Source organism: Ursus arctos, unplaced genomic scaffold (assembly GCF_023065955.2).
Source record: "Ursus arctos isolate Adak ecotype North America unplaced genomic scaffold, UrsArc2.0 scaffold_6, whole genome shotgun sequence".
Classification (NCBI taxonomy): Eukaryota; Metazoa; Chordata; class Mammalia; order Carnivora; family Ursidae; genus Ursus; species Ursus arctos.
This window is the reverse complement of record NW_026623078.1, coordinates 27,248,837-27,273,486: the sequence shown is the minus strand read 5'-3', so window position 1 is coordinate 27,273,486 and position 24,650 is coordinate 27,248,837. Positions and strand designations below refer to the sequence as shown.

The window sequence follows — 24,650 nt, the reverse complement described above, 5'->3', positions numbered from 1 at the left end:
GTGTTCATCATTTGTGCACTTGATGTTGAATTCAGCTGGTTGTCACTATTGGCCATCGAATAAGAAGGCATTACTTGCTCCCCCACCGTCCCCAGGGAGGCAGTTTCAGATGGCGAAGCTGCTCTGGTGGGTGGACTTGTGCAGCGAGAGTCTCGTGTGGCCCCAGCAGGTTCGCCCAGCCTCCCCCAGCTCGTCCTACACAGCACACCCAGCCCTGTCCCCCAGCTGCTTCCCACTCGGGCGGGGAGGCAGTGGAGCCGGTGAGAAGCAGAGGCATCTGGTATGTTGTCATTCCCTCCTGGCACTGATTGACAAGGTCGTGTTGTCACAAATACATTTGAGTTTGTGTGAACCGCTGAAAAAGCCGCCTATGGTAACCATAAATGTATGTGATTGAAGATTTGCAGTCCTGCTTGATTTGTGTGGCAAGAAGAGTTCCTATGAAGGAAAGACCAGTTCTTCCCTCATCAGAAAGTTTTACCACGCGCCAGGATCTCCAAGGTACATTTTCTTTCCAAAGAAATCATTTGAGAATACCTACATATTTGTAAGGCAAGGACTGTGCTTAGAAGACTGCGAAGAAGCTGGGGATAGTGACGAGTGCTAGGGCAGAGAAGCGCCCTAGAGCTGCAGGAAGGAGAGGGAGGGACACTTCTTTTCACTGTCTGCCCTTTTGGCCCGTGTCCTTGCGCTACCTATTCTAAATAAATTTTTATCTTTTAAACTGTTAATCACGTCCATAAATAATAGATGAGTGTGTAGGTGTAATGCTTGCTGTTACTTACTAGGCAAGATCACTTCGCTGGATACTAGCACCATGAGGGCAGCCATGAAGCCGGGCTGGGAGGACCTGGTGAGAAGGTGCATTCAGAAGTTCCACGCACAGCACGAAGGGGAGTCCGTGTCCTACGCCAAGAGGCATCATCATGAAGGTAAGTAACTCCACGTGGTATTTCTCTTGAAGTTGATATTGCTGTCTTACTGCTTCCTGTGGGAGCTTTCTCTGAAACCGTGATCCTGAAGTTCACCTCAGGAAACTTGGAGCTGTTGACTTGTTGTGTTCATACATAGTTGCATCGGCTGGCCCAGAAAATGTCGCCATCTAAAGGAAAATTTCATAGAACCTGTAGGACAGAAGAATAAGATAAATAGGAGATAATTTCATGAAAACAGAAGAAAGGGAAGGGAAAGAGGTCATTTTCTCTGATCCTAAGCCTTCTGTATATATAAGACTACAAAATAAGGTGCCATTTAATATCAAAAGAAATCTCTGAACCATAAAGAAAATCTGGAAATAGAATGAAATGAAATTTGCAAGAGAGCTGAATTCCTAGTAGAGGTAACAGTGGGATCCTGAGGCCTCCTTCCAGATGATGACCACTGAAGCCTGTTTCTAGAAGGCCCAAAGAAATGACGTGACTTGTCTGCGGTCACTGGACAGCTTGACTGACAGTTAATTAACAAGACAGCTAGGACTAAACCAGGACTTCGAAGTCCTATGTCAGTAATAATAGCAGCCCTTACTGAACACCTGGTCTTTGTCCAGCATCTTCCTTCTTTACAGTATCTTGTTGATCCTCAGCACATCTGTGAGGTAGGTGTTAGGACTCAAGCTATAGATGGGGAGGCTGAAGCAGGTGAAATGACTGGCTTGCCAGCCCTGGAGTTTAATCGGAGCGCATCTTGGCCGTCCCTCTGCTGTGCTGCTCCTAGAGTTCTTTGCACAGAATCACATTTCCTCAAGTGCGTTCTGGTTTTTTGTCATATTGGTGAGAACAAAGAAAAACTGCCTTTCCTTAGCACTTATTAAGAACTAAGTGGGGGAGGGAGACATGTCTTCTTCTCCTGGCTTTGTGGTCCTCCTCTCACGGATGCTGTCCGTCCTGGCAGCGTGCACCTGGATAGGAGGCCTGGATGCGCCAGGGAGGGGCCTCAGTGCCTGTGACGGGTGGGGGCCAGCAGAGGGTGCCTTGTAACTCGGTTTGGCAAATTGTCTGCATTTTGGCAGAAAAAAGTCCTAACTCCTCATTGAAAACAGAGTTTTAGTTTGTCATCTTCCATTTACTGTGCATCTGGGACCTTCGCATTTTACTGGCAGTGTTTATATGCTTAACCTCTGTGCTTTAGGATCGCTTGGGAAAAAGTACAAATCGTAGTAGATGACCTCTCTTCCCAACCCCTTTTTTTTTTCCTCATCTTATTCCTCTTTTTCATCTTATCTATCCTTCTTAGAAGTAAGTACATAATCTAGCAATTTGTGCCTTTCAGCATTTTTCTTTATGTTGGAAAGAATCAGAGGAAGTAAAGATTCTATATTTGGCAGAAATCAGTGTTTAACCTACTGTTTCACTAGATCTGGTTTAACATTTAAAAAATAATAACAGTGGGGGTGCCTGGGTGGTTCAGTTGGTTAAGCCTCCGACTCTTGATTTCGGCTCATGATCTTGATCTCGGGGTCATGATATTGAGCCCCGAGCCGGACCCGTGCCGTGCTGGGGCATGGAGCCTACTTCAGATTCTCTCTCCCTCTCCCTCTGCCCTTCCCCACCTCCCTCCATCTCTCTCTCTCTCTCTTTCTCTCTCTCTCAAATCTTTCAAAAAAAAAAAATAGTAACAACAGGGGCACCTGGGTGTCTCAGTCGATTAAGCATTTGACTCAGGTCATGATCTCAGGGTTGTGGGATCAAGCCCCAAGCTCAGTGAGGAGTTGCTTCTCCCTCTCCCTCCCTCTCCCCCCCCCTCAACACTTGCGCCCTCTCTCTCACTCAAATAAATAAAAATTCTTTAAAAAAATAAAAAATAGTAAGAATAAGAAATATGAAAAAGAAATCACCATGAGCAAACACGTTCAGTGTCCTTGAGCCGTGAGCAGCAGTGCCCTACACTCAATTCTGTGGCTTCCTGATTCCTTATAAAAGGGTTTATAGAAATGTACGAGGCACTGTGGTAGGCTTAAAAAGGCGGGAACCACTGAAGGGAAACTACCAAATGTACGAAATATCCTGCATCCAAACGTCTGAAGTAGGTAAGATCGAAGGTAATCAGTCACACTGAGTAAAAATCTGAGAGTTTGTGTTTAAATGGAAGAGCTTCCTAAATGAATCAGGTGCAAGCTTAAACATATCTAATTAAGTAGAGATGTTTGACGTAGACTGAATGGAAATAGAAAATCCTAAGTGATCCCAGATGAAATTCCAAAATTGTAAGCTATTCAAAATAGGAGTCCCATTATAAATACTGAATTTATTCTGCCTTGTAGGAACCTACTCATTGTGCAAAGCAAGATACACATACGTACAGTAATTCATTTCCAGGACTGCCACTTCTGAGTACCTTCAGGCAACAGTTGATGGCAGAAATACCTAAATACTACACGTAACTGAAACTGTAGAGGGGCTTTCCTGAGGGAAATTGTTCACAGTGAACTTTTACCAAGAAAAACCAGAATCTATATTGTGTGTCAGTGACTCCCTCATTCACTCACACTGTGGCAGTTTTGTGGAATCGTGAATGTGCTCTAGCTGGCTATTCGTGGGGCTAACTATTCAACTGACAATATTTGTGTAGAGGATTATGTGATAAAAACATGGTAGTCTTCTTAAAATGGTTTAAGAGGGTAACTACATTATATGGCTACTTTTTTTCTGAATCAAAATGTTCTTTTTAAAAATAATGTTCTTTTTTTAATAGGCAGTATTTGACAGCTTTAAAATATAGTTGTTTCAAAAGATAAATCTGAAATTTTAAGAGAAATTATTTTAATCTCGTTGATTTGTTACATTTCAAGACTCCTGTCTTGAAAATGGAAACATCAGATTCTTTATCCAGAAATTAAACCAATTATACTTTTATCGTTTCAGTTTTCTGTTTAGCCTTTTTCTCTTCTGGAAAGATTTTTCTAACTGTTTATCTTTTACTTCCTGTTGTCCTATCCACAGAAATAATACTTCTTACACACTGAGAAACAGAATGGAGGATAGTATTAGGGGATGATGAACAGTAATAACCTCAAGATGAATAGTTGGAGAATATATCTAATGTCATACATTTTACTGTAATGTTTTTATTAGTTTAAAAGGAAATTAAAGGCAAATTGTATAATTTAAAGGTATCATGTTTATGCATTGTATTATTTTCTGGTATTTTAAACAAATCATTGTAAAGCTAGTTTTGCGCGAATAAATGGTTTACACTCTTTTTCACCATGGTTCGAAAGATTTTAAAAAGAACGTAGTTCGCGGGTCCAAGCCTTATTAAAAAAAAAAAAATACATTCAATTTATTCGTATTTTGAGTAAAAAATAAATGTGCTTTTTAAATGCTAAAATGTTTCAATGTCATGAAATAGTACTTACAACTCTTGTTAACATTGCTGGTAGGAAAATATGAAAATGAAGTTTATTACTATTATGTCTTATCCCGCCCCCACTCTCTGATTTTTTTTTTTTTCCTAAACACGCATTCTGTTTGCTTGCCTACAGTGCTGAGACAAGGACTGGCGTTCAGTCAAATCTATCGTTTTTCCTTGTCCGATGGCACTCTTGTTGCTGCACAAACGAAGAGCAAACTCATCCGTTCTCAGACTACTAATGAACCTCAGCTTGTAATATCGTTACATATGCTTCACAGGTAATCCTCGTTATAAGAAATCATTTTCCCTTCCCCAAATCAAGAGGAAATGGTACAAAGCAACAGATCCCCCTAGAGCTTTTCAGCCTTGTTAGACATTTTTGTTCATCAGCCCCAGGCAGGTAAAATACAAATTTAAGTTGCTATTAACTTTTGGCTAGAAGACAACTTAGGATACTGGCAAAGTAGGGCTCTACTTTGAATTTGCGCCTTAATACTAGTGAATTTTAGAAACCCAGCTGGAAGAACACAGGCGAGCACTCCCTTTGCTCCAGTGGGACCACCTGTCACATCGGGGAAGGGAAGTTGGTCCATTCCCAGTGGTGACACACGTGGTGCAGAATTAGTGAAGCCACCAGCGGGACTTCTGCTCCTGTGTGTGGAAATCTGAACCTCCCAAATATATATACTTAAAGGGAATATTTTAGATTTTTTTCCCCCCTCAGGTTTAAATTAACTTCTTGACATTAGCCTTTCAATTGAAAGGTAATAAACATTTCCATTAAAAAATGACAGTACAGAAAATTGAATGTTGATTTTAACATAAATGTCATAAACTATACTGTTGTAGAGCACAAACTTAGGAAAATGATTACATTTCGAGTTATATAAATATTTATGTATGTGCTATATAAAACTTTACGAGCTACTATCAGAAAATATATAAAGTTGCTCTGGTTAAAGAGTCCCCTTTTATTACATTTCTCGGTTATATACTTTCTGATTTAGGAATAAAAAAATCAGGCAGCCCTGTTTGCCAACTGTTAATAAATCTGACCTCAAACTGAAACAATTTGAAAGTGATTACAGATGTGCCAAATTTCACCCCCCTAAGTGAAAGCTGATGTTTAACAGTTTGTGAAACCTGTTTTGTTTGGATTTGTGAACACATGTGGCAACTCACAAGTGACTGCCAAGGCTGTAAATTAAAGCTCATAGGGCTTGGAAACTCATCTAGCCCAGAAAACCTGCTTTTAGTCACCAGTAAGGGAGTGGATTGGAGTTGTCTGGGCGTTGGGGAATAAGATCACAGAGCAAGGTCACTCTGAAGTTCTGTCCCATGTTGTCTGTGTTGGAAACTCTAGCTTTGACCTGCAAGGGGATCTGTTAGACAAGGTGATCTAATTCTAAATATTTTTGATAACTTTACTGGCTCTAGAACTTGCAGTTAGGGGCGAGTTTCCCCCTCTCCCCCCTAAATTTGCTGTCCATCTTGAGCCAAGTGGTAAACCTCAGAGCTCCCTGGGCTTACAGATGTGTCTCTTGTTAGGAATTGTAATCTGGCAAACAATTGAAGACAGCTCTCCTTGTTAGGGTCCTTCCTTTAAGATGGTGCAAGCTCTCAGTTATTCATGATAATATACCATGTAACAAGAAAGATAATATTGTGTAATTGGAACCCCTCTAATGTCTTGTCTTGTAACTACAATTTCAATACAGTATCATCACATTTAAAGACACCTCCTCTGTAAAACCGCAGACGTCTTAATGAGTTGACTGAAAAACATCCCTCTTGGTCCAAAATTACGCGTGTTCAGTCTTGTCCATAATTGCGGATTGTTTCATCCAAGTATTATCTGTCCTTTAAATATAGTCTGTTCTTCTAAAGAAAAGAGGCCATCTCATTTTTTAAAATTAATAACAATTTGCTAAATGTTTTTCCTTTTATATTTCTTTCCTCATCGTGCAGAGAGCAGAATGTGTGTGTAATGAATCCGGATCTGACTGGACAAGCGATGGGGAAGCCATTGAATCCAATTAGCTCTAGCAGCCCTGCCCATCAGGCCATGTGCAGTGGGAACCCAGGTCAGGACATGACCCTCGGTAGCAATATAAATTTTCCCATCAATGGCCCGAAGGAACAGATGGGCATGCCCATGGGCAGGTTTGGTGGTTCCGGGGGAATGAACCATGTGTCGAGCATGCAGGCAACCACTCCTCAGGGTAGTAACTATGCACTCAAAATGAACAGTCCCTCACAGAGCAGCCCTGGCATGAACCCGGGACAGCCCAACTCCATGCTTTCACCGCGGCATCGCATGAGCCCCGGAGTGGCCGGCAGCCCTCGAATCCCACCCAGTCAGTTTTCCCCTGCAGGAAGCTTGCATTCCCCTGTAGGAGTTTGCAGCAGCACAGGAAATAGCCATAGCTACACCAACAGTTCCCTCAACGCACTTCAGGCCCTCAGCGAGGGGCACGGGGTCTCACTGGGGTCGTCGTTGGCTTCACCAGACCTAAAAATGGGCAATTTGCAAAACTCCCCCGTTAATATGAATCCTCCCCCACTCAGCAAGATGGGAAGCTTAGACTCCAAAGACTGTTTTGGACTTTATGGGGAGCCATCTGAAGGTACAACTGGTCAAGCAGAGAGCAGCTGCCATCCCGGAGAGCAAAAGGAAACGAACGATTCCAACATGCCCCAGGCTGTGAGCGCTGAGAGAGCTGATGGACAGAATCGGCTGCATGACAGCAAAGGACAGACCAAACTCCTCCAGCTGTTGACCACCAAATCTGACCAGATGGAGCCTTCGCCCTTGTCCAGCTCCCTGTCGGACACAAACAAGGACTCCACAGCGAGCCTGCCTGGTTCTGGCTCGACCCACGGAACCTCGCTCAAGGAGAAGCATAAGATTTTGCACAGACTCCTGCAGGACAGCAGCTCCCCTGTGGACTTGGCCAAGTTAACAGCAGAAGCCACAGGCAAAGAGCTGAGCCAGGAGGCCAACAGCACAGCTCCCGGCTCAGAAGTGACTATTAAACAGGAGCCCGTGAGCCCCAAGAAGAAAGAGAATGCACTACTTCGCTACTTGCTAGATAAAGATGATACTAAAGATATTGGTTTACCAGAAATAACCCCCAAACTTGAGCGACTGGACAGTAAGACAGACCCTGCCAGTAACACAAAATTAATAGCTATGAAAACTGAGAAGGAGGAGATGAGCTTTGAGCCTAGTGAGCAGGTAAGTTGTGCAATGTGTTCTCTCAGGTGTACTAAGCCGTATCCATCAGGGATTTTCACAGGGGCACTTGGAGGCCTCAGGTGATGGGATAAAAATAAGCCTCCTCCTCTGTTTTTGTTACTCGGAGACAGAGTTAATTCTCACTGAAGCTCCCTGTTCCAGAAACTCCTGTCTAGCAGCGATTGACATTGTCAGCGACCCAGGGTAGGCTGACCTTTTTTGTAAAGGGCCAAGTGGTAAGTATTTTAGGCCCTGCAGACCATCCAGTCTGTGTCACTGTGGTGCAAAAACAGCCACAGACACTGTGCAAACAGATGAGAGCGCTGTGTTCTAATAAAACTTTACTGACAGACACTGATATTTGGATTCTGTACAGTTTTCGTGTGTCACAAAATGCTTTTTTTTTTTTTTTCCAATTATTAAAAAATGTCAATCCATTCTTAGCTTAGGGGCCATAGGAAAACAGGTGGCGGGCAGGATTCAGCCCACAGGCCAGCTGTAGTTTGCTGACCCTGTTAATAGAAGATGCCTAAATTGATAATCACTTCCTTGAAACTGGCTTTGTCAGGATAGACTTCATTAAATTAGTTCCCATTTACCTTTCTCTCTCTTTAAGATCAGCGTTTGGTTTTCAAACCCAATGAAGATCATCGTACCTCTCTTTCTCGTCAACCGAACCTTCTGGTTAATGTTAAAGAATTTTTTTTTTTTTTAAGAGTTATTTCTGACATAATGGTTTGGCATAAGATGTTTCCTGGGGATGGGTGACAGGCTGGGTTAATGATCCAAGACTTCACCCTGCATTATCAACTCGCTCTCTAATCCCTGGGAACAGCCCTGGACTTCAGATCTTTTTAAGTCATGATTGGTTAACAAGTAAAGAAGCTGCATCGGCCTTTCTACTTAAACTGGTTCACTAATTTGTCTTGAAATTTGTTTTGCAAGCGGATAGTTGATGTGTCACTGTCTTGGGGGACTAGGTGTGGATGGGGAGAGAAGAGAGCAGCACCCCCTTGCTATAGTCTTGAACACTGCTGAGTCAGTGGAGCCTGGCCCAGGGGCAGGGCTAGGACTGAAAGCAGCAATCGGGAAGGCTGAGGCCCAGCGCGCCCTTAGAGCCGGGCTCCGTCTGCCCTTCTGAGCACTTAGCTTCCTTCATTTCTTTCACTTTGATGTCTTGGCAGCCACTCCATTCCTGTAAGACAGATATGATTTTTTAAACCTCCATGCCCTTCACCAGGGAAACATCCTAATTCTATAATCATCTTTGATAATGAACCCTGGAACTTAGAGGTTAGTGCAGGGCTCGACAATACAGCTCTTCTGTAATGCTGTAGAAGCAGTAAGTGGGGGACGCTCAGAGTTTCTTTCAGCAGAAAGTGCATAGCAATACCTTGGATTAAGGGGAGAGTGAAACTGTATTGATAACTGTCAGTGTTTTCATCTTTTGAGGTTTACTAGACGAGAATGTACAGAGCGAGTGGCAAGCGCAGATACTCTCGCTCAGGTCTCCCTAATTACACGTGATAGAGGGCAAGATGGTGACTCATGAGGGCCACCTTAGCTCGGTGGCTAAGTGGCTGGCCCCTCCCTCCATACACAGAATTTATTTCTATCCCAGGCCTGAGGCCCTAGGGACTTAGAGGGTCAGGGAAGGGGGACACGGTTTGGCATATCTATATTTAGTGTGTGATGATGATGCTAACTTCAGACAAGAAACTGACCCAAAAAAAAGAAAAAGAAAGACATTTTTGTTTAAAGTCCTTAAGTCACTTGCTGTTTCTAATCGTTGTTTAGGAGAAACATTTTTCTAATCAAAATCATCTTACCTAGGGAACATCAGCACAAATCTTACTTTGGATGGACCAGAAAGCGGTGTACACACACGTGTGTGCACACACACACACACACACACAATTTTTTTCTTAATGAAACCCAGTCCCTGGTCTCACCCTCCATTCAGTCTCATTTAAAAATAAAACTCCACCAAGAAATACTGCTTCAGAGCAAATTTAACATTGAAAACATTGCAACTTGAAAAGAAAAGTGACCACAGGAAGTATGCATTACCTAAATTTAGCTCAAAGTTAGAATGACTGACTTGAAGGAACAAACAGTGATTCTTTGCCTCCTGGTCTCCTTCACTGTTCCCAAAACAGATGAATTGTATCTCCTTTTAACTGCTCTACCAGTTTGTTAAAGTGTTTTCTTTCATTTCAAGGGAATACAAGTTTTTTATTTAATAAAATAAACTGCTAGGGAGCCTGAATTATACTCTCCACCTTCTTGTTATTTTGACTTAGAAGAGAGCCATTAAGCAAGTGTGTGTGTAACCTACCTATCACTTATTAAGGACAGGAAGTACTTCGATGGTGCTATTATACCTTAAACAGCGTTCTTTACGGGGTAGAGTATTTAAACAACATTTGTTTCTACAGCCTTTCGTCACCAACAGGAAGCAGTGACTGAAAAATTTCCAATAGGTTTACCGACTTTCGGGTTACCTGCTTATTTACCCAGGGGAGCGTGTTGATAGTCTCCTGTTCGTCGTAATGCTGCCGGGCCAGGTATAATGAGGGCTTAGAACTAGTCTGAAAGGAACATCTTGTTATTTAGCTCCACTAGAAAGGCAAACCATATTTTAAACTGGCCATGTCCTGAAAATTTCCCTCCAAATGTGGTAGAATTGTATCCATCTTTTAACAATTTTACCATTTTTTAAAACAATTTTATGTTAGGCAAATGTGGTAAAATTACACTTTTTATTTTAATTTTTGAAAAGATGTTTTGTAACTTATTAAAATACTTATGTTATTAAAATGCATGTGCTCTTTATATTTCCTTCAGAGAACAAGTTGATTTGACACATGAAAAATTCATAAAACCAGAAAAATGAAGAATTAAAGAAATCAAGTCCAATTTTCATTTTGTAGAACTTTTATAAAAATCTTTCTGACTCATTTTCTGCCTGAAATAGTTTAAACTAACTATTCAAATTGATGTGGCTAATTTGAGCATTCGAATAGATGCCTAAGCAAAACTTTGAAGAGTCTTGGCAAAGCATTTTCAAGGAAGGCATTAATCTTTTTGTCTTGTGAAGAAATGCCTAACAAAGTAGACATGGGCTAGAAGAACTTCTGGTGAGAACTAAAGCTTAAAAAAATTTAGGGGGGAGAGTATTTGATCAGAAACTTAATGTGATCAAATCCATCCCTTCCAAAACTTACATGACTACAGAAGAAAATGCCATAATTGTCAGATTTTATTGCCAAACAAACAAAGGGGTTACCGTAGACATTCCGAATTTTATGTCCTTGATGAAGAACATTTAAAGTATACTTAAGACAATTAGGTGAATATTAACATGAACTCCAAAAATTAACAAGAAATAAACACAAGCAAAACAATATTCTCTAGTGGGGGAAATTACATCATGTATTCTTCTGATGGTAAGCTGAATGAATTCAAATAGTGTCCATAGTTATGGGGATCCAAGGAACCAATTTCTTTTGAATATGAAACCAAGAATTTCCTACATGGCTTTCTTAAGACAAAAAAGTGTTTAGTTCCTTGTCAGAACTAGACTGATCCACAGTTGAATTTGGTCGGTCTCAAAATGGTAGAGATTAAAATTTGAAAGTCAGTTTTTAATACATGCTTTTTTTTTTTAATACTTGCTTTTTTTTTTTTAAGATTTTATTTATTCGACAGAGATAGAGACAGCCAGCGAGAGAGGGAACACAAGCAGGGGGAGTGGGAGAGGAAGAAGCAGGCTCATAGCGGAGGAGCCTGATGTGGGGCTCGATCCCATAACTCCAGGATCACGCCCTGAGCCGAAGGCAGACGCTTAAGGACTGTGCCACCCAGGCGCCCCTAATACTTGCTTTTTAAAAATAAAAATCAACCAAGGAAAATATTGGTTTTTAAATTTTCTAATTATTTGAAATTGTAAAACCAATAAATTGATTTAAACCATCCAACTATATATATGTATTATATATATATAATATATATATTAGATTTTATTTATTTGAGAGCACAAGCAGGGGGAGGAGCAGAGGGAGAGGGACAAGGAGACTCCCCATTGAGTTGGGAGCCAGATGCAGGGCTTGATCCCAGGACCCTGAGATCATGACCTGAGCTGAAGGCAGATGCTTAACTGACTGAGCTACCCAGGTGCCCCAAGCCATCCAAATATATTTTAACATTTTATACGTATAACATTAGAGTTATCTTCAATTCATTATATTAGACACAGGAATAGATTACAAAGGAAGAATCATGAGTCTTGTCGTTAGAACTCTTTGAAACTATGATGATAGTTGTTTTTCTGTTTGATGGATGTGGTTTAAAGTATAATTTTATTTGCGTGAAAAGAGTCAAGGTAAAAAGGAAAGATGGGAGTCTAGACACAGGCTGTTGTTTATATTGTAAAAACTTTCTTCTACACATATCTGGGATTGGAGGCAAATATAAGAGCATCCATTAAGGATAATAATATACTTTATTATTGTTTATATGAGCCCATTTATTTTGGCTGTTTCTCATCCAAGGCAATCTGCAAAGCTTTCTCAAGAAGCAGCTCATTACTTATTCACCCCCTCGTTCCTCCTCCTTCACCTCCTACTTCCCCTGCCACACACACACACACACACACACAATGAACTTCGAGCGCCACTTTTTAAAATACTCTACACAAGGCAGCAGTGTAGTAGGGAAACTTGGTTTCATAGGACAGCAGTAAACTTCAGTTTATTAGAACCTCTTTCTTATCTCTATAGTTATTTTAATGACACAGTTATAAGGATTTTTATCACACATTTGTATGAAATATTTTTCTGAGTAAATAATGGAAATTATAGGAATTTCTATGAGAAATTTAGGTGATCCTGGGAAATTTTCTTAAATCTCAGGTTAATATGGCTAAAAGAATTCATCCAACTGACTGAGTGTCCATTACTATGTTCCAGAAACTATCCTTGGAGGACAGTAAACGTTCACACTGATGTTTATACCTTTTGTATTCAGCAAAACATGGTAAAGATAGATTTATAGTGGAGTCACTTTACATGTCCATTTAACTTCTACAAAATCATCTATACACATTCAGAAGAAAGGAAAAAGCAGCTACGAAGGGTTAAGTGTGTGAGCAGTTCTGCCTACAGTTTCACCCCATAAGTGATAGCAGAGTGTGATGGCAGAGTGATCATGGGATGGGTGACAGTGTACTGGGTGTTGGTTCTCCTGTGGCTCTAACAGTGTGAACATGCAGCTGCATGTTTTTTAAATGCAGCACAGCCCCTACACACACTACACACTACGTCATTGAGGGAGAAAACCAGCAGTGTGCTTCCACTCCGGAGGAGACCCTGACTGCATTGCCCTTGGAGGGCGCAGACGTGTGCAGGGTGGTGACTCCGCAAGGAGTTTTAAGGATCATTTTGTCTCTGTCTATACTTGAGGATGTTCACTTTGGAACCCAACCCTCACCTAAGAGGTACCTTTCCCTTATTTGATGCCTCCATCTTCTGTCAGAAATGCGTGGCTAAACTAAGCTAGAAAATGTAATTGCCCCAACCACAACACACTGGGAATTTCCTAGAAAGTGGATCTCCAGGTTATTACTAAGCTAGTTGACTCTGAAGCAGGAATCAAATAAAATGTCACTTCGGGTTATCTTTGCTAACTTGAGAAACATGTCCAGTAGGACTTCCCATACAGATATTACATATGCCATAAATCGCAAAACCTTGGCAAATCCAACCCCTGCATGGGGAATAGGAGTTGTATATAGAATAAAACCGTGAGCCATTTTGCTTCTGGTATACCTCCTATCAGATGTAAACAATTTCATTTGAATTCCCCGTGTCGGCAAAATGTCTAGTCATGGTCAAGGATTCAGAGTCATCCAGTGACTTTGGGGGGAATTACCTAACTGTGCTTCCACCTACACACCCAAGAGAGCATTCTTACCACTTTCTTCATGAGAAACTACTTCTAACGTTTAACTTCTCCGCTTTCTTGTGTGGTTGGCACTGTTTTTAAATACTTGGCACATAGATAGGTTCTACTTAGAAGAATACAAAATAAGTTGAGCTCTCTGGAAGAAAAGTAGTTGGCGTGAGATAGTGGTGATATTTACTTTATCATTCTGATGTCGGTAATTGAAATGAAATGACTTTGGTAGAAGGGGAAGCCCTAAGAAAAGTTGTTCTGCCTTCTGTGAAGTCCGGTTAATAGATGCTATGTATGGGGACACCATGTTTTTATCCTGCTTCCCTGCATTTTGTCACCTAAGCTGCTGAGTGTGACTGAGGAAGCCAGTGTCATTTGAAACTGACAGTGCAAGCAGGAAAAAAGACATCAGTCAAATTGAAAAGGCAGTGCTTAACTCTTCATGGTAACTTCGAGCTTATTTTGTGCTTATTCTGCGTTTTACCCCTGCTCTTGAAAAAAAAAAGTCCTAGAAAGAAGTGACTACCTACAAAATACTGATATACTGTAAATTTGGATCATATATATATTTTTTTTTTATTTATTTTTTTACTGTTTTTTGTTGTTATTTCTTAGAGTTAACCACAAAACCTAGACCTGGACTATAAGTCCTAGTACACTCAGAGTTAATTAGAAATATACATACTCATGATAGATTGAATTATTAGCATACAATAAAGGGGAATTTATACATTGCCAATGAATCACAACGCTGGAAGGGAGCTTTCTAATTCAGTCACCACTCCTTTTCTAGATGAGGAAATAGAAAACTAAGAGATTAAGTTGTTTGGCCCTTGTCAGTTTAATTTTTTAAAAGATGATCAATTCCCTTGTTAGGCCAGAGGTCCGCGTGTGTGTTTGCGTCCTTCGCGTGGCTGTGCTGGTGCCTCGTGCCAGTTGGGTCTGTAACTGCAGATGGGGCTGTGGTGCCCACTCTCAGGGTGGGACTGGATAAACTCTTCTGTTTGTTGACTGCAGCCTGGCAGTGAGCTGGACAACTTGGAGGAGATTTTGGATGATTTGCAGAATAGTCAATTACCACAGCTTTTCCCAGACACGAGGCCAGGCGCCCCTGCTGGATCAGTTGACAAGCAAGCCATCATCAATGACCTCATGCAACTCACAGCTGAGAACAGTCCTGTTACACCTGTTGGAGCCCAGAAAACAGCACTGCGAATTTCACAGAGCAGTGAGTATGCAATATTGATGGTTATGCCAAGAAATTCCCATATAATCACCATTAGAAACAGTGATTATTAAAATCTGACACAAACAGCTTAGTCACTTCAAGGTTTTTGTGATCAAATAGCACCATCTACTGTCCTGGTTCTTCAAAACGTCATTCAAAATGGACTCCAGTGAACGTGGCTTTCCGGCATTCTCTTGTGGTTAATTTAATCAACGCTGAGTGAGCCTGACCTACATAGATAAAGTTCTTTGGATGGTTGTCATGTTTCCCTTTATTTTTGCTACTGCCTTCAGAAACGGAGTTTAAAATAGACCTTATGTGTTTTAGTATATAAGTGGCTACCTTAAATATAGAAAATTAGAAAGTTAGGCTGACTTTTTAGGAATAAAATGCTATTAAAAATTATTAATATTTAATCGTAAGATGTGAATGGGCTACACATTAAAAATATCCTATCTCTTAGAAATAATCTTATGAATATCAGTTTGAATGGAACTTTATCATACATGTTTTCTAAGTACATTTTAACTAATTTGATATAAGGCTTGAAGACCTTAAGACTATTTTAAAAAATATTTTTTTCTATCATTCTTTTTATTTCAGATTTTTGTAAGTTAAGATGAATTCTTGCTTCACCAGGATCACTTAGTTTACAAACTCAATAGTTACCTAAACTTGTCCAGCAGTTTTGAATGGAAGAAAATATCTTTCCTGTGCAAAGAGATGTAGTTTATAGAAAGATAAGTGACGTCCTTAGTGTTAACTTGGTGAACAGAATGAATTTTCCCTCGTCAAGTACAGTCTGATTCAATGCTTAGCATTTGTTCTCAAACCAGAAATGGCAACCATCAACCAAATCACAAAATATCTCTAATTACTAGATCTCTTCTCAAGTGATTCTTGATTTTCCTGAAACGGGTAAAACAAAATAGTATTTGTTATCATCTCTCAAACCTTCATGTTTCCTGAGGAATGGAAGGTACTTCTGGACCATGGGCAAACACAAAGTCAAGGAGTTGGGGAGTTAAGAAGCGCCCTGGAGAGTTTATGCTTATTAACCGAGGCATTAATGAAGGGCGTCTTGGGAACTCATGCTTTCTCCTGTTTGTACCTCCTAATGGTCATCAAATTGCTGCTTGCTAGCCAGAGAGCTAAACCTGAGAACGTCATGATTAAGCATATGCCTGTTTTCCATCCTGAGCCCTAACTCTTCTAAATATTGTACTTGTGTTCTTAATTGTTAAGAATTTATTTATTCTGAATATTCTGTTTCATACTATGTTTATGTAATTCAGTGAAAATAAAATACTTCATTTAATAAAGTAGCTCTATAAACAGTCATTTATAATATCTGTATACTTTTTAATAATGTTCTTATCAAATGATTGGTTGTCTATGTGATAGTATAGTACAGTACGCGCTATGGATTCTTGTCAGCCAACCGTAAGAATCCTTTCCAATCTAAATGAATTTAAAGAATTTAAAGAAGCTGTATTTAGAATATTAAACAGGGCCCTAAAGCTTTAATACTGACTTCAGGGGGCAGAGTTCACACTTAAAAGATTTTAACTTCCAAGGCAAATAGATACTTTTAACCTAATCCTACTCCTAGGAAAGTCCAGTTAAGAAACGATACATCCAAACCACATGTGTCTGGGTTTGGGGCTCTACCCAGGAGATGTTGATAGCTTCATAGCTGTGACAAAGCAGTACTCCTAAATTTGAATCATGTCACCTATGGACAAGACCATACAAGTGTTTTATTTAGCATATACAATTAAATGTTAGAAATTAGTATTGGGGAGGAAAATATATGGTAAAAGACATGGGGGTTTTTTCCCTCTTTTTGCAAAATTGTTAAGAGTTAAATAAGAGACTTGATTAAATTACAAGTCCACAATTTGGTGCTGCATATGATTTTTTCATCTGTGAGTTTGTCTTTTACGTAGGCGATTGGTCCCTGATGTGCGTATCTTTGATATTTTACAGACAGCATTTTCCCTGAACACTGCTTCTGTTGCTATTCTTTTCCATTATCCTATATTAACCATCAATTTTCATTTGTTTTCTCCTTAGCTTTTAATAACCCACGACCAGGGCAACTGGGCAGGTTATTGCCAAACCAGAATTTACCACTTGACATCACATTGCAAAGCCCAACTGGTGCTGGACCTTTCCCACCAATCAGAAACAGTAGTCCCTACTCAGTGATACCTCAGCCAGGAATGATGGGTAATCAAGGGATGATAGGAAACCAAGGAAATTTAGGGAACAGTAGCACAGGTAAGGGCTCAAATGCACTGTTACTTTATGGTGGGTTATTTAACTTAATGATGTATTCATCCACATCAAACTAGTAGAATTTTTCAAATGAATTTTTTTTATGTTAGAAACTAATACTAGAAGGTAAGAAAATTCTACAAACTTTCCCTGGGAGAGTGGCATGCGAAACATTGGGAAGCATTCCAGTAAGCTGACCATTTTATTCTGTGATCATTACTTTTGCGAGGTTTCTAATGATTAATCCTATAGCATAGGTTTACGTCTTCTGCTCCACTTTACTGTTCTAGACGTCGTAGTGTTACATGTAAGAGAATTTGGTGGTTGCTAGCATCTTGTGAAATCTGCTGATAATCCCAAAATTCCCTATTAATTGATGATTTGTTTTTGGAGAATTTCAGAATGAAAGTTTAAAATTCAGCTAACTTTTCATACTTATAAATGATACAGTTCTTCAGAAAAATAGTAATTAAAAATAAAGAACTATACATGGTAATATGCTTGGTCGAAGAGTACCAGGTCCAGGGCTCCCTTTTTGAAGATGTATGACTTTGCCTGTGATCTGGTTGGGACCTTGACTTGCTGTGACTTCAGGTGTCTGCCAAGCTGCCCCTGCACATTTGCTAAGTGGTGATCAGTGTCATCGCAGCCACCACAGTCCCAAACTTCCGTCTAATTAAGGCTAGAAATCATCTTAGCAGCAAGGATTGCTATTACCGCCATGTCCTGTACCCTATAATACTATTTATCACAGACCTACTAGCAGGATGCTGAGTTTCCTAATGAAGAACTACTCACAATTTACAACCTTCTTCCTTTGTCAAAATGAAGTACTCAGGAAAAAGGCATTGAAAGAAATAGATATTATAAAAAGAATTTATATTTGTGTATGTTTAGTTCTCGGGTTGTTTTTTTTTTTCCTTTTAGCCTAGTCTGTAATCTGTATATACACATTGGCATTTTAGACAGCTAATTGAAAATAAGAATTCAGTCTAAGAGGAAAAGTTGGATTTATTTATTTTCGGGTGTTGATGAGCAAGCAGTTCATGGGGGAAACGTGTACCATGCTGTCTTAAAATCGTTGAGTCCTTCAACAAATATTTATTGGGTGCCTACCATATGTGCCAGGCACTGACTACTTCACTACTTTATATATTCACAGAAATGGGGGTCATATTAATTTTATAATTTAAGATAAAGTATTGATTTATATAAACAAAATACTGCTTTATGCAACATTCTAGAATGGGAAAGAAGCCAGTGACTTGTTGAAAGTGCCTCCTTACTAGGAGAACACAAGAAGCTCTGAATTCTTGTAGGGATCTTGGAGGGAGGAATTTAGAGGTACATCTATTTTCAAACCTGGGCAGCCTAGAGATCACTGGTATCCAGACTCCGAAGATCATACAGTGTCTGTGCTTCATTTCAAAAAAGAAAATGAAAAAGCCTGGAACAGACTGAGACCCCAGTTGTTACAACTGCAAGAATATTGTTGAATTGCGGGTCATTTTTCCTTCTGCTTTCTGGACTTGCTGTAATCTTGTTATATTATTTAGAGACTAGATTTTTGGAAAAATAAAACGCCTGTTCTCCCATAATACATTTGTGTAGTTCAAATTTAATCTTCAAATGGTTTTTAAAATATATATTACTATAATGCTGTTCTAACTTTTTCAGTCGAATTAATTACCCTTTATTCCTAATCATCCTAACGTAGCACATTCTCATTTCACCAGTGAAAAACCACCCACGATACATGTTCTCTCCATTTCTTAAATCTACCCTATTTTTATCGTAATTAAAGTAAATGAAAGCAAGCCATCTATTTGAAAGCAGAACTTTTTTTTTTTTAAGATTTTATATATTTATTAGAGAGAGCGCGAGCGGTGGCAGGGAGAGGCAGAAGCAGACTCCCCACTGAGCAAGGAGCCCGATGCAGGGCTTGATCCCAGGACCCCAGGATCATGACCTGAGCCAAAGGCAGATGCTCAGCCAACTGAGCCACCCAGGTGCCCCATAATGAAAGCAAAACTTTTATATAGCCATCATTAAACATTTCGAAATGCAAGGTTCTCACTTGGAGTTTTTCCCCTTCAGAATATCAAGTCTTAGCCAATATTTGGCCATTGTCAGCATCACAAGGGGCCAGGCCAGAGAGAGCAAACATTTGATCCTGCTTGGAGTATTGTGCTCTTATTGTTAAGTGTGGCCAAATAACTGTTAATATCTCAAGTATAAAAAGATTTTTACCAATCTGTCCTAACCCATTCTAGATCTATATGATCAGGAATGTGGTGGTGCAGGTATATGGAAGTTCCCTATAAGTAGGAGTTCCCTTGCCTTGGATATAAAAAGCGGTGGTAAGAAAGATCCTGTAATTTCTTCATGTTTTAGAGGCTACCATGGTCAATTTTGAAGCTTGACAAATTACAGTACTCTGAAAGGGATCTGAAGATTTAAAAATGTGACATCAACTTCATGGGATATTCTGTGATTTGGATTTATAACTAGAGTATTGATTATCAGTTTAAACCTTGTTTCTCTTAGCCTCACCTCCCTTTTGGAAAGTAAAGCATTGACGTGTAGATCAGCTAATGTGATTCACTTCCTGAGGAAGGAAGTTGGGGTTATCCACATACCACAGCACCTGTGTCTAAGTACATATGGGAACAATTTTAACAGCTTTTCCGAACCATGAAGAGTGGCAAGTCTGTGCTTTGAAAAACTGTAGAAATTGCCAACTCTTGTTTCTTAGCCAAGGGTCCCGCGTCTGTCCCAACGAGGGCGTTACCTATTGGGCTAACTGTGTATTACAGAATGATCGTCTTATACAGAGTAAGATCATCTGGTGTTCATATGTGCTATGTTTTCAGTTACTCCATGTCTCAGTTTCCTTTGGCTTGCCTGCAGGAATGATTGGTAGTAATGCTTCCCGGCCCACTATGCCATCTGGGGAATGGGCACCACAGAGTTCTGCTGTGAGAGTCACCTGTGCTGCTACCACCAGTGCCATGAACCGGCCGATCCAAGGAGGTATGATTCGGAACCCAACAGCCAGCATCCCCATGAGACCCAACAGCCAGCCTGGCCAAAGACAGATGCTTCAGTCTCAGGTCATGAACATAGGTAAGGTAGTTCTAGTGTTCTTTTTTTTTTTTTTTTTTTTTTTAAGATTTTATTAATTTGAGAGAGAGCGTGCACAAGCGGGGGCGGGGACGGGGACAGAGGGAGAGGGAGAAGCAGACTCCCCACTGAGCAGGGAGCCCGATGCGGGGCTCTATCCCAGGACCCGAGATCATGACCTGAGCCAAAGGCAGATGCTTAACTGACTGAGCCCCTCTAGTACTCTTTACTTTTAATCTCCATGCTTTCTTAGAAGAGAGTAACAGCTCCAAAATTTCTTTCAAGATACACTCTTCATTTGCACTTTAGGTGATTCCCCGCATGTCAAGCTGTCATAAGTGAGATTTTGCTGGAACTCTGTATAGAATCATAGAATCTAAAAAGCTTTCTAGTTACATTACAGAACCAACCACCTTTGTGGTGTTTTATTTTTATTAAATTACCTAATTTCTACCTTTGGAGGGAGTGAATTGGAGTGTCACACTGTAAACGTTATACATATGATAGTTTCTAAAAATATTTCAGTGTTACAGCAATTCTTCCTAACTCTGGGTGATCATCAGAATCATCTCAGGACATTAAGATGCAGATTCTTGGGCCACCATCCTAGACTATTAAAACAGACTGTCCAGGGTCCTCACTGAAGGTACAGCGTCTTCTAGAACATCTCAAAAAATGTGAGGATTGTTAAATTCTATTTGGATACAGTTCACATGTTATTAAAATTAATGGTCTGATACATTATACGACACCATTTGTATGAAGTACCCAGAATAGACAAATCTATAGAGAAAGAAAGTAGTAGGTAAGTGGTTGGCTAGGGCTTGGGGTATGGGGGACATGGGGAATGACTCCTAATGGTCATGGGGTTTCTTTTGGGGGGAATAAAAAACGGCCTAAACCTGATTGTCATAATGGTTGTACAACTCTGCAGATATACTGAAACCCACTAAGCCATATACTTTAAACAGGTGAATTGTGTGGCACGTCAATTACATCTCAGTAAAACTGTTATTTAAAAAAAAATTAATGGTCTGTACAACTCATACTTGAGATTGTTTTCTTAGTCATTGACATATTAACCTTCTAAATCTTGCACATTAGCATGATTCAGATAAGTTAATGTTTATGTACTTTTTCATATACTTAGACATTGCACAATGAGTAAGCGCTAAATCATTAACGGAAAGGTACCAGGATTGTTTTGACAAGACAACGCAGAATTCTCATCCTACCTCTGGCCTCCGCTTTCCTACCTAGTTATGTAATTGCTCAGCACATTTTGGCTTATTTCTGAGAGGTGACATTCAGATAGCCTTTCTACAGAGAATGTACTTCAAATTGATGAGTGGTTTCCAAACATAAATTCATATAATTTGAGGCTTCTATGGAACAATGATAAAAATCACCAGATTTTCATGCAAAATTAAGCTAGGAAATTTTTTAATGTATTGATTCATTCATTTAAATATCATAATTAAGGGGTACCTAGCTGGCTCAGTTGGTAGAACATGTGACTCTTGAGCTCAGGATCGTGAGTTTGAGCCCTATGTTGGATATAGAGGTTACTTGAAGAAAAAAAAAGAATAAATAAATATCATAATTAATAAATCCCTTAATACAGAAATTTAATATATTCTCCATATTTCTTTATTGAAGGGTACCTCACCTGGCCTTTGAGCTGTGTATTGTGTAGCTGAATTTCTCTGATTTTTAATAAATTCAAAAAAGCCCTGAACTCAACAGAAAATTATCTATTGGAAGACAGGTCTACAGATGGGGATAACAATAAAATCATTGAAAAGCTCATGTCATCCATTAGCTTTAAACCTCTAAAAAGAACTTCTAAGGAAGAGCACATCTGAGTTGTCTGGGCCTTCTTTCTGTTTGACCCTCTCTCCTGGAAGAGCCAACTGAATTACAGTTAATAAAAGCTCAGGAACAAGTGATCTAGCACTTCTCAGAATTATGATCCAGGACCCTGATGCCTTTTCAGGGGGTCTGCAAGGCTAAACTATTTCCACAATAATGCTGAGACACTCCTGGCCTTCGTCACTCTCCCCTCTCACAAGCGGGCAGCCGAGTTCTGGAAGTTACCATGCTGTGTGATGCTGCCGTAGGTGGAGTGTGGGAGCACACAGGAGTCTCTGGCTCTCCTCTTGCAGTCCAGACATTAAAGTGATTGCCACAAAGGTAGAACAATGACAGTAAAAGGGTTTTTTCATTTCTTATTTTAAAAACTAGTTTAGGGGCACCTGGGTGGCTCAGTCGGTTAAGTGTCTGCTTTCGGCTCAGGTCATGATCCCAGGGTCCTGGGATCGAGCCCCACATCGGGCTCCTTGCTCAGCAGGGAGTCTGCTTCTCCCTCTGCCTCTGCCACTTCCCCTGCTTTGCTCTCTTGTTCTCTCTGTCAAATAAGTAAATAAAATCTTTAAAAGAAAAGAACAAAAGAAAAACTTGTTTATATTAACACATAGTGGATTTAATTGTTTTTTTTCTACATTCCAATGTTAATTTCCCATACAGTAAGTAAGTATCAGTAAGATATAACCCACATAAACAAAACTACAAGGTCAGGGTGCCTGGGCGCCTGGGTGGCTCATCAGTTAAGCCTCTGACTCTTGATTTTGGCTCAGGTCATGACCTGAGGGTCATGAGATCAAGCCCCCCACTCCACCCACCTCACCCCCGATGGGCTCTGTACTCAGTGGAGAGTCTGCTTGAGATTCTCTCCCTCTCCCTCTGCCCCTCCATCCTGCCCCCTTGATCGCTCTCCCTCAAAAAAAAAAAAAAAAAAAAAAAAAAGACTATAAAAGGTCTTCATTGCAAAAAGTTTAGAGCTCTCACTCTAGATATTACCTAAAGTGGATGATAAGCTTTTAATATTTATTGCCTTTGTTTCTATTTCAGAACAAAAATTCGGTCTTATTATTTTCACCTAATTATTATTGCATCTGTCTTTTTCATTTTATGTAAACCAGGTATTTCACTTTATATTACATAGCAGAAATTTCCCTGACAAGTTGTAAAGTTTTTGGATTTTTGTCTTCTCCCTTTTTAGGGCCATCTGAATTAGAGATGAACATGGGGGGGCCTCAGTATAGCCAACAACAAGCTCCTCCAAACCAGACTGCCCCGTGGCCTGAAAGCATCCTGCCTATAGACCAGGCATCTTTTGCCAGCCAAAACAGGTGAGTCCTGAACACCCAGGAAATCCAAGAGAACAGTGGTTTCATGATGAGTTCTGTAAGTTATTTTAGACCTCTGCCAGAAGTTAATCTTTTCCTCCTAAATAGTTGGTCCTGGCCAGTTTTCATGTATTCAGACTATATCATCAGTTATTGGACAGGAGATGTAAGGGAGGGAGAAATCCAAAAATCAGTTGGACCTAGGGCATGTCTTTAAAAAGTTATAATTTAGTTGGAAAATAAGATATACATTAATAACTGTAACATAAGGTAATGTGTACTACAAATGCCATAAGAAAAATAAAACAACTTGGGAGAGCTCATCCAAACGGAGTGATAGAGAGGGCTTCAGAGTCTGGAAGGCAAGATATCATTCAGGAGGCAGAGAAGGCAAGAAGCCAGTCCAGCGGGAAAGCAGCATACTCAGACCGGGGTGTTACAGAAACAACTCGTGCTGAGGGTAACAGAATTGTCTAGTTTTCTATTAACATGTATTTTAGCACTTAACAGTATAGTAAATGCAGTATGAGAAGATTTGGCAGGAAGAGGAGATTAGTAATAGATTTATAGAAGGTCTTAAATACCAAACTCTGAAGAATTCAGGCTTTTTTCATTAAACCATTGAAAATTTTTTTTGAAAAAGGAAGTGGTATGTGATCATGTTTGATTGAGATTTTTTGGTTCTGATTATCAGTCTTAATAATTTTTCTTTGTGGGTGATCTTTTCTCTCCAGCCACTTTTGGAAATATTCTTTGTATTTTCTGTATTGTACCTTTACTACAGTGTGTCGAGGTGTGGATTTATTTATACTGCTTGGTATTTGGTATGTGCTGTACTTTTTTTAATCTGTAGATTCATGGTTTTTTTCTATCAGTTCTGGAAAATTTATAGGCATTATCTATATACTGCCCCCTCTTCGTTTTCTCTATTCTTTCCTTCTGGGATTCTGGTTAGACATATGTTACATCTTCTCTGCCTCCACTGGATTTTTTAAAATTCTACCTTCCAGGAGCACCGGGGACGCTCAGTCAGATAAACGTCCAACTCTTGGTTTCGGCTCAGGTCGTGATTTCAGGGTTGTGAGATCAAGCCCCATGTTGGGCTCTGTGCTGGGTGCGGAGCCTGCTTGAGATTCTGTCTCCCTCTCCTCTGCCCCTCCCCCCCAAATAAACTCTCCTTTCTTAATCCGTGTATTTTCCATCTCCTCATCTCTCAGTAGTACATCTGGATAATTTATCATCCAGTTCCTTAATTACCTCTTCAGCTGTGTTTAGTCCAGTTACGTTC

The 24,650-nt window shown here is 40.0% G+C and overlaps 1 protein-coding gene across 19 annotated transcripts in view; it reads left to right on the top strand.

Annotated features, from left to right (window-relative positions):
• Positions 1 to 24,650, top strand: part of NCOA2 (nuclear receptor coactivator 2) — a 281,080-nt gene that overhangs the window by 230,663 nt on the left and 25,767 nt on the right. For 10 of the 19 annotated variants that reach the window (XM_048212568.2, XM_057307897.1, XM_026495914.4 and 7 more), the window contains 8 exons: positions 400 to 501; positions 789 to 932; positions 4,481 to 4,628; positions 6,319 to 7,588; positions 14,561 to 14,771; positions 16,848 to 17,054; positions 19,962 to 20,177; positions 23,236 to 23,365. In XM_048212568.2, coding sequence (XP_048068525.1) covers positions 400 to 501; positions 789 to 932; positions 4,481 to 4,628; positions 6,319 to 7,588; positions 14,561 to 14,771; positions 16,848 to 17,054; positions 19,962 to 20,177; positions 23,236 to 23,365 — 2,428 coding nt within the window. The remainder of the gene's footprint in view (positions 1 to 399; positions 502 to 788; positions 933 to 4,480; positions 4,629 to 6,318; positions 7,589 to 14,560; positions 14,772 to 16,847; positions 17,055 to 19,961; positions 20,178 to 23,235; positions 23,366 to 24,650) is intronic. The other 9 variants (XM_048212570.2, XM_026495919.4, XM_048212571.2 and 6 more) reach the window with 3 other exon arrangements.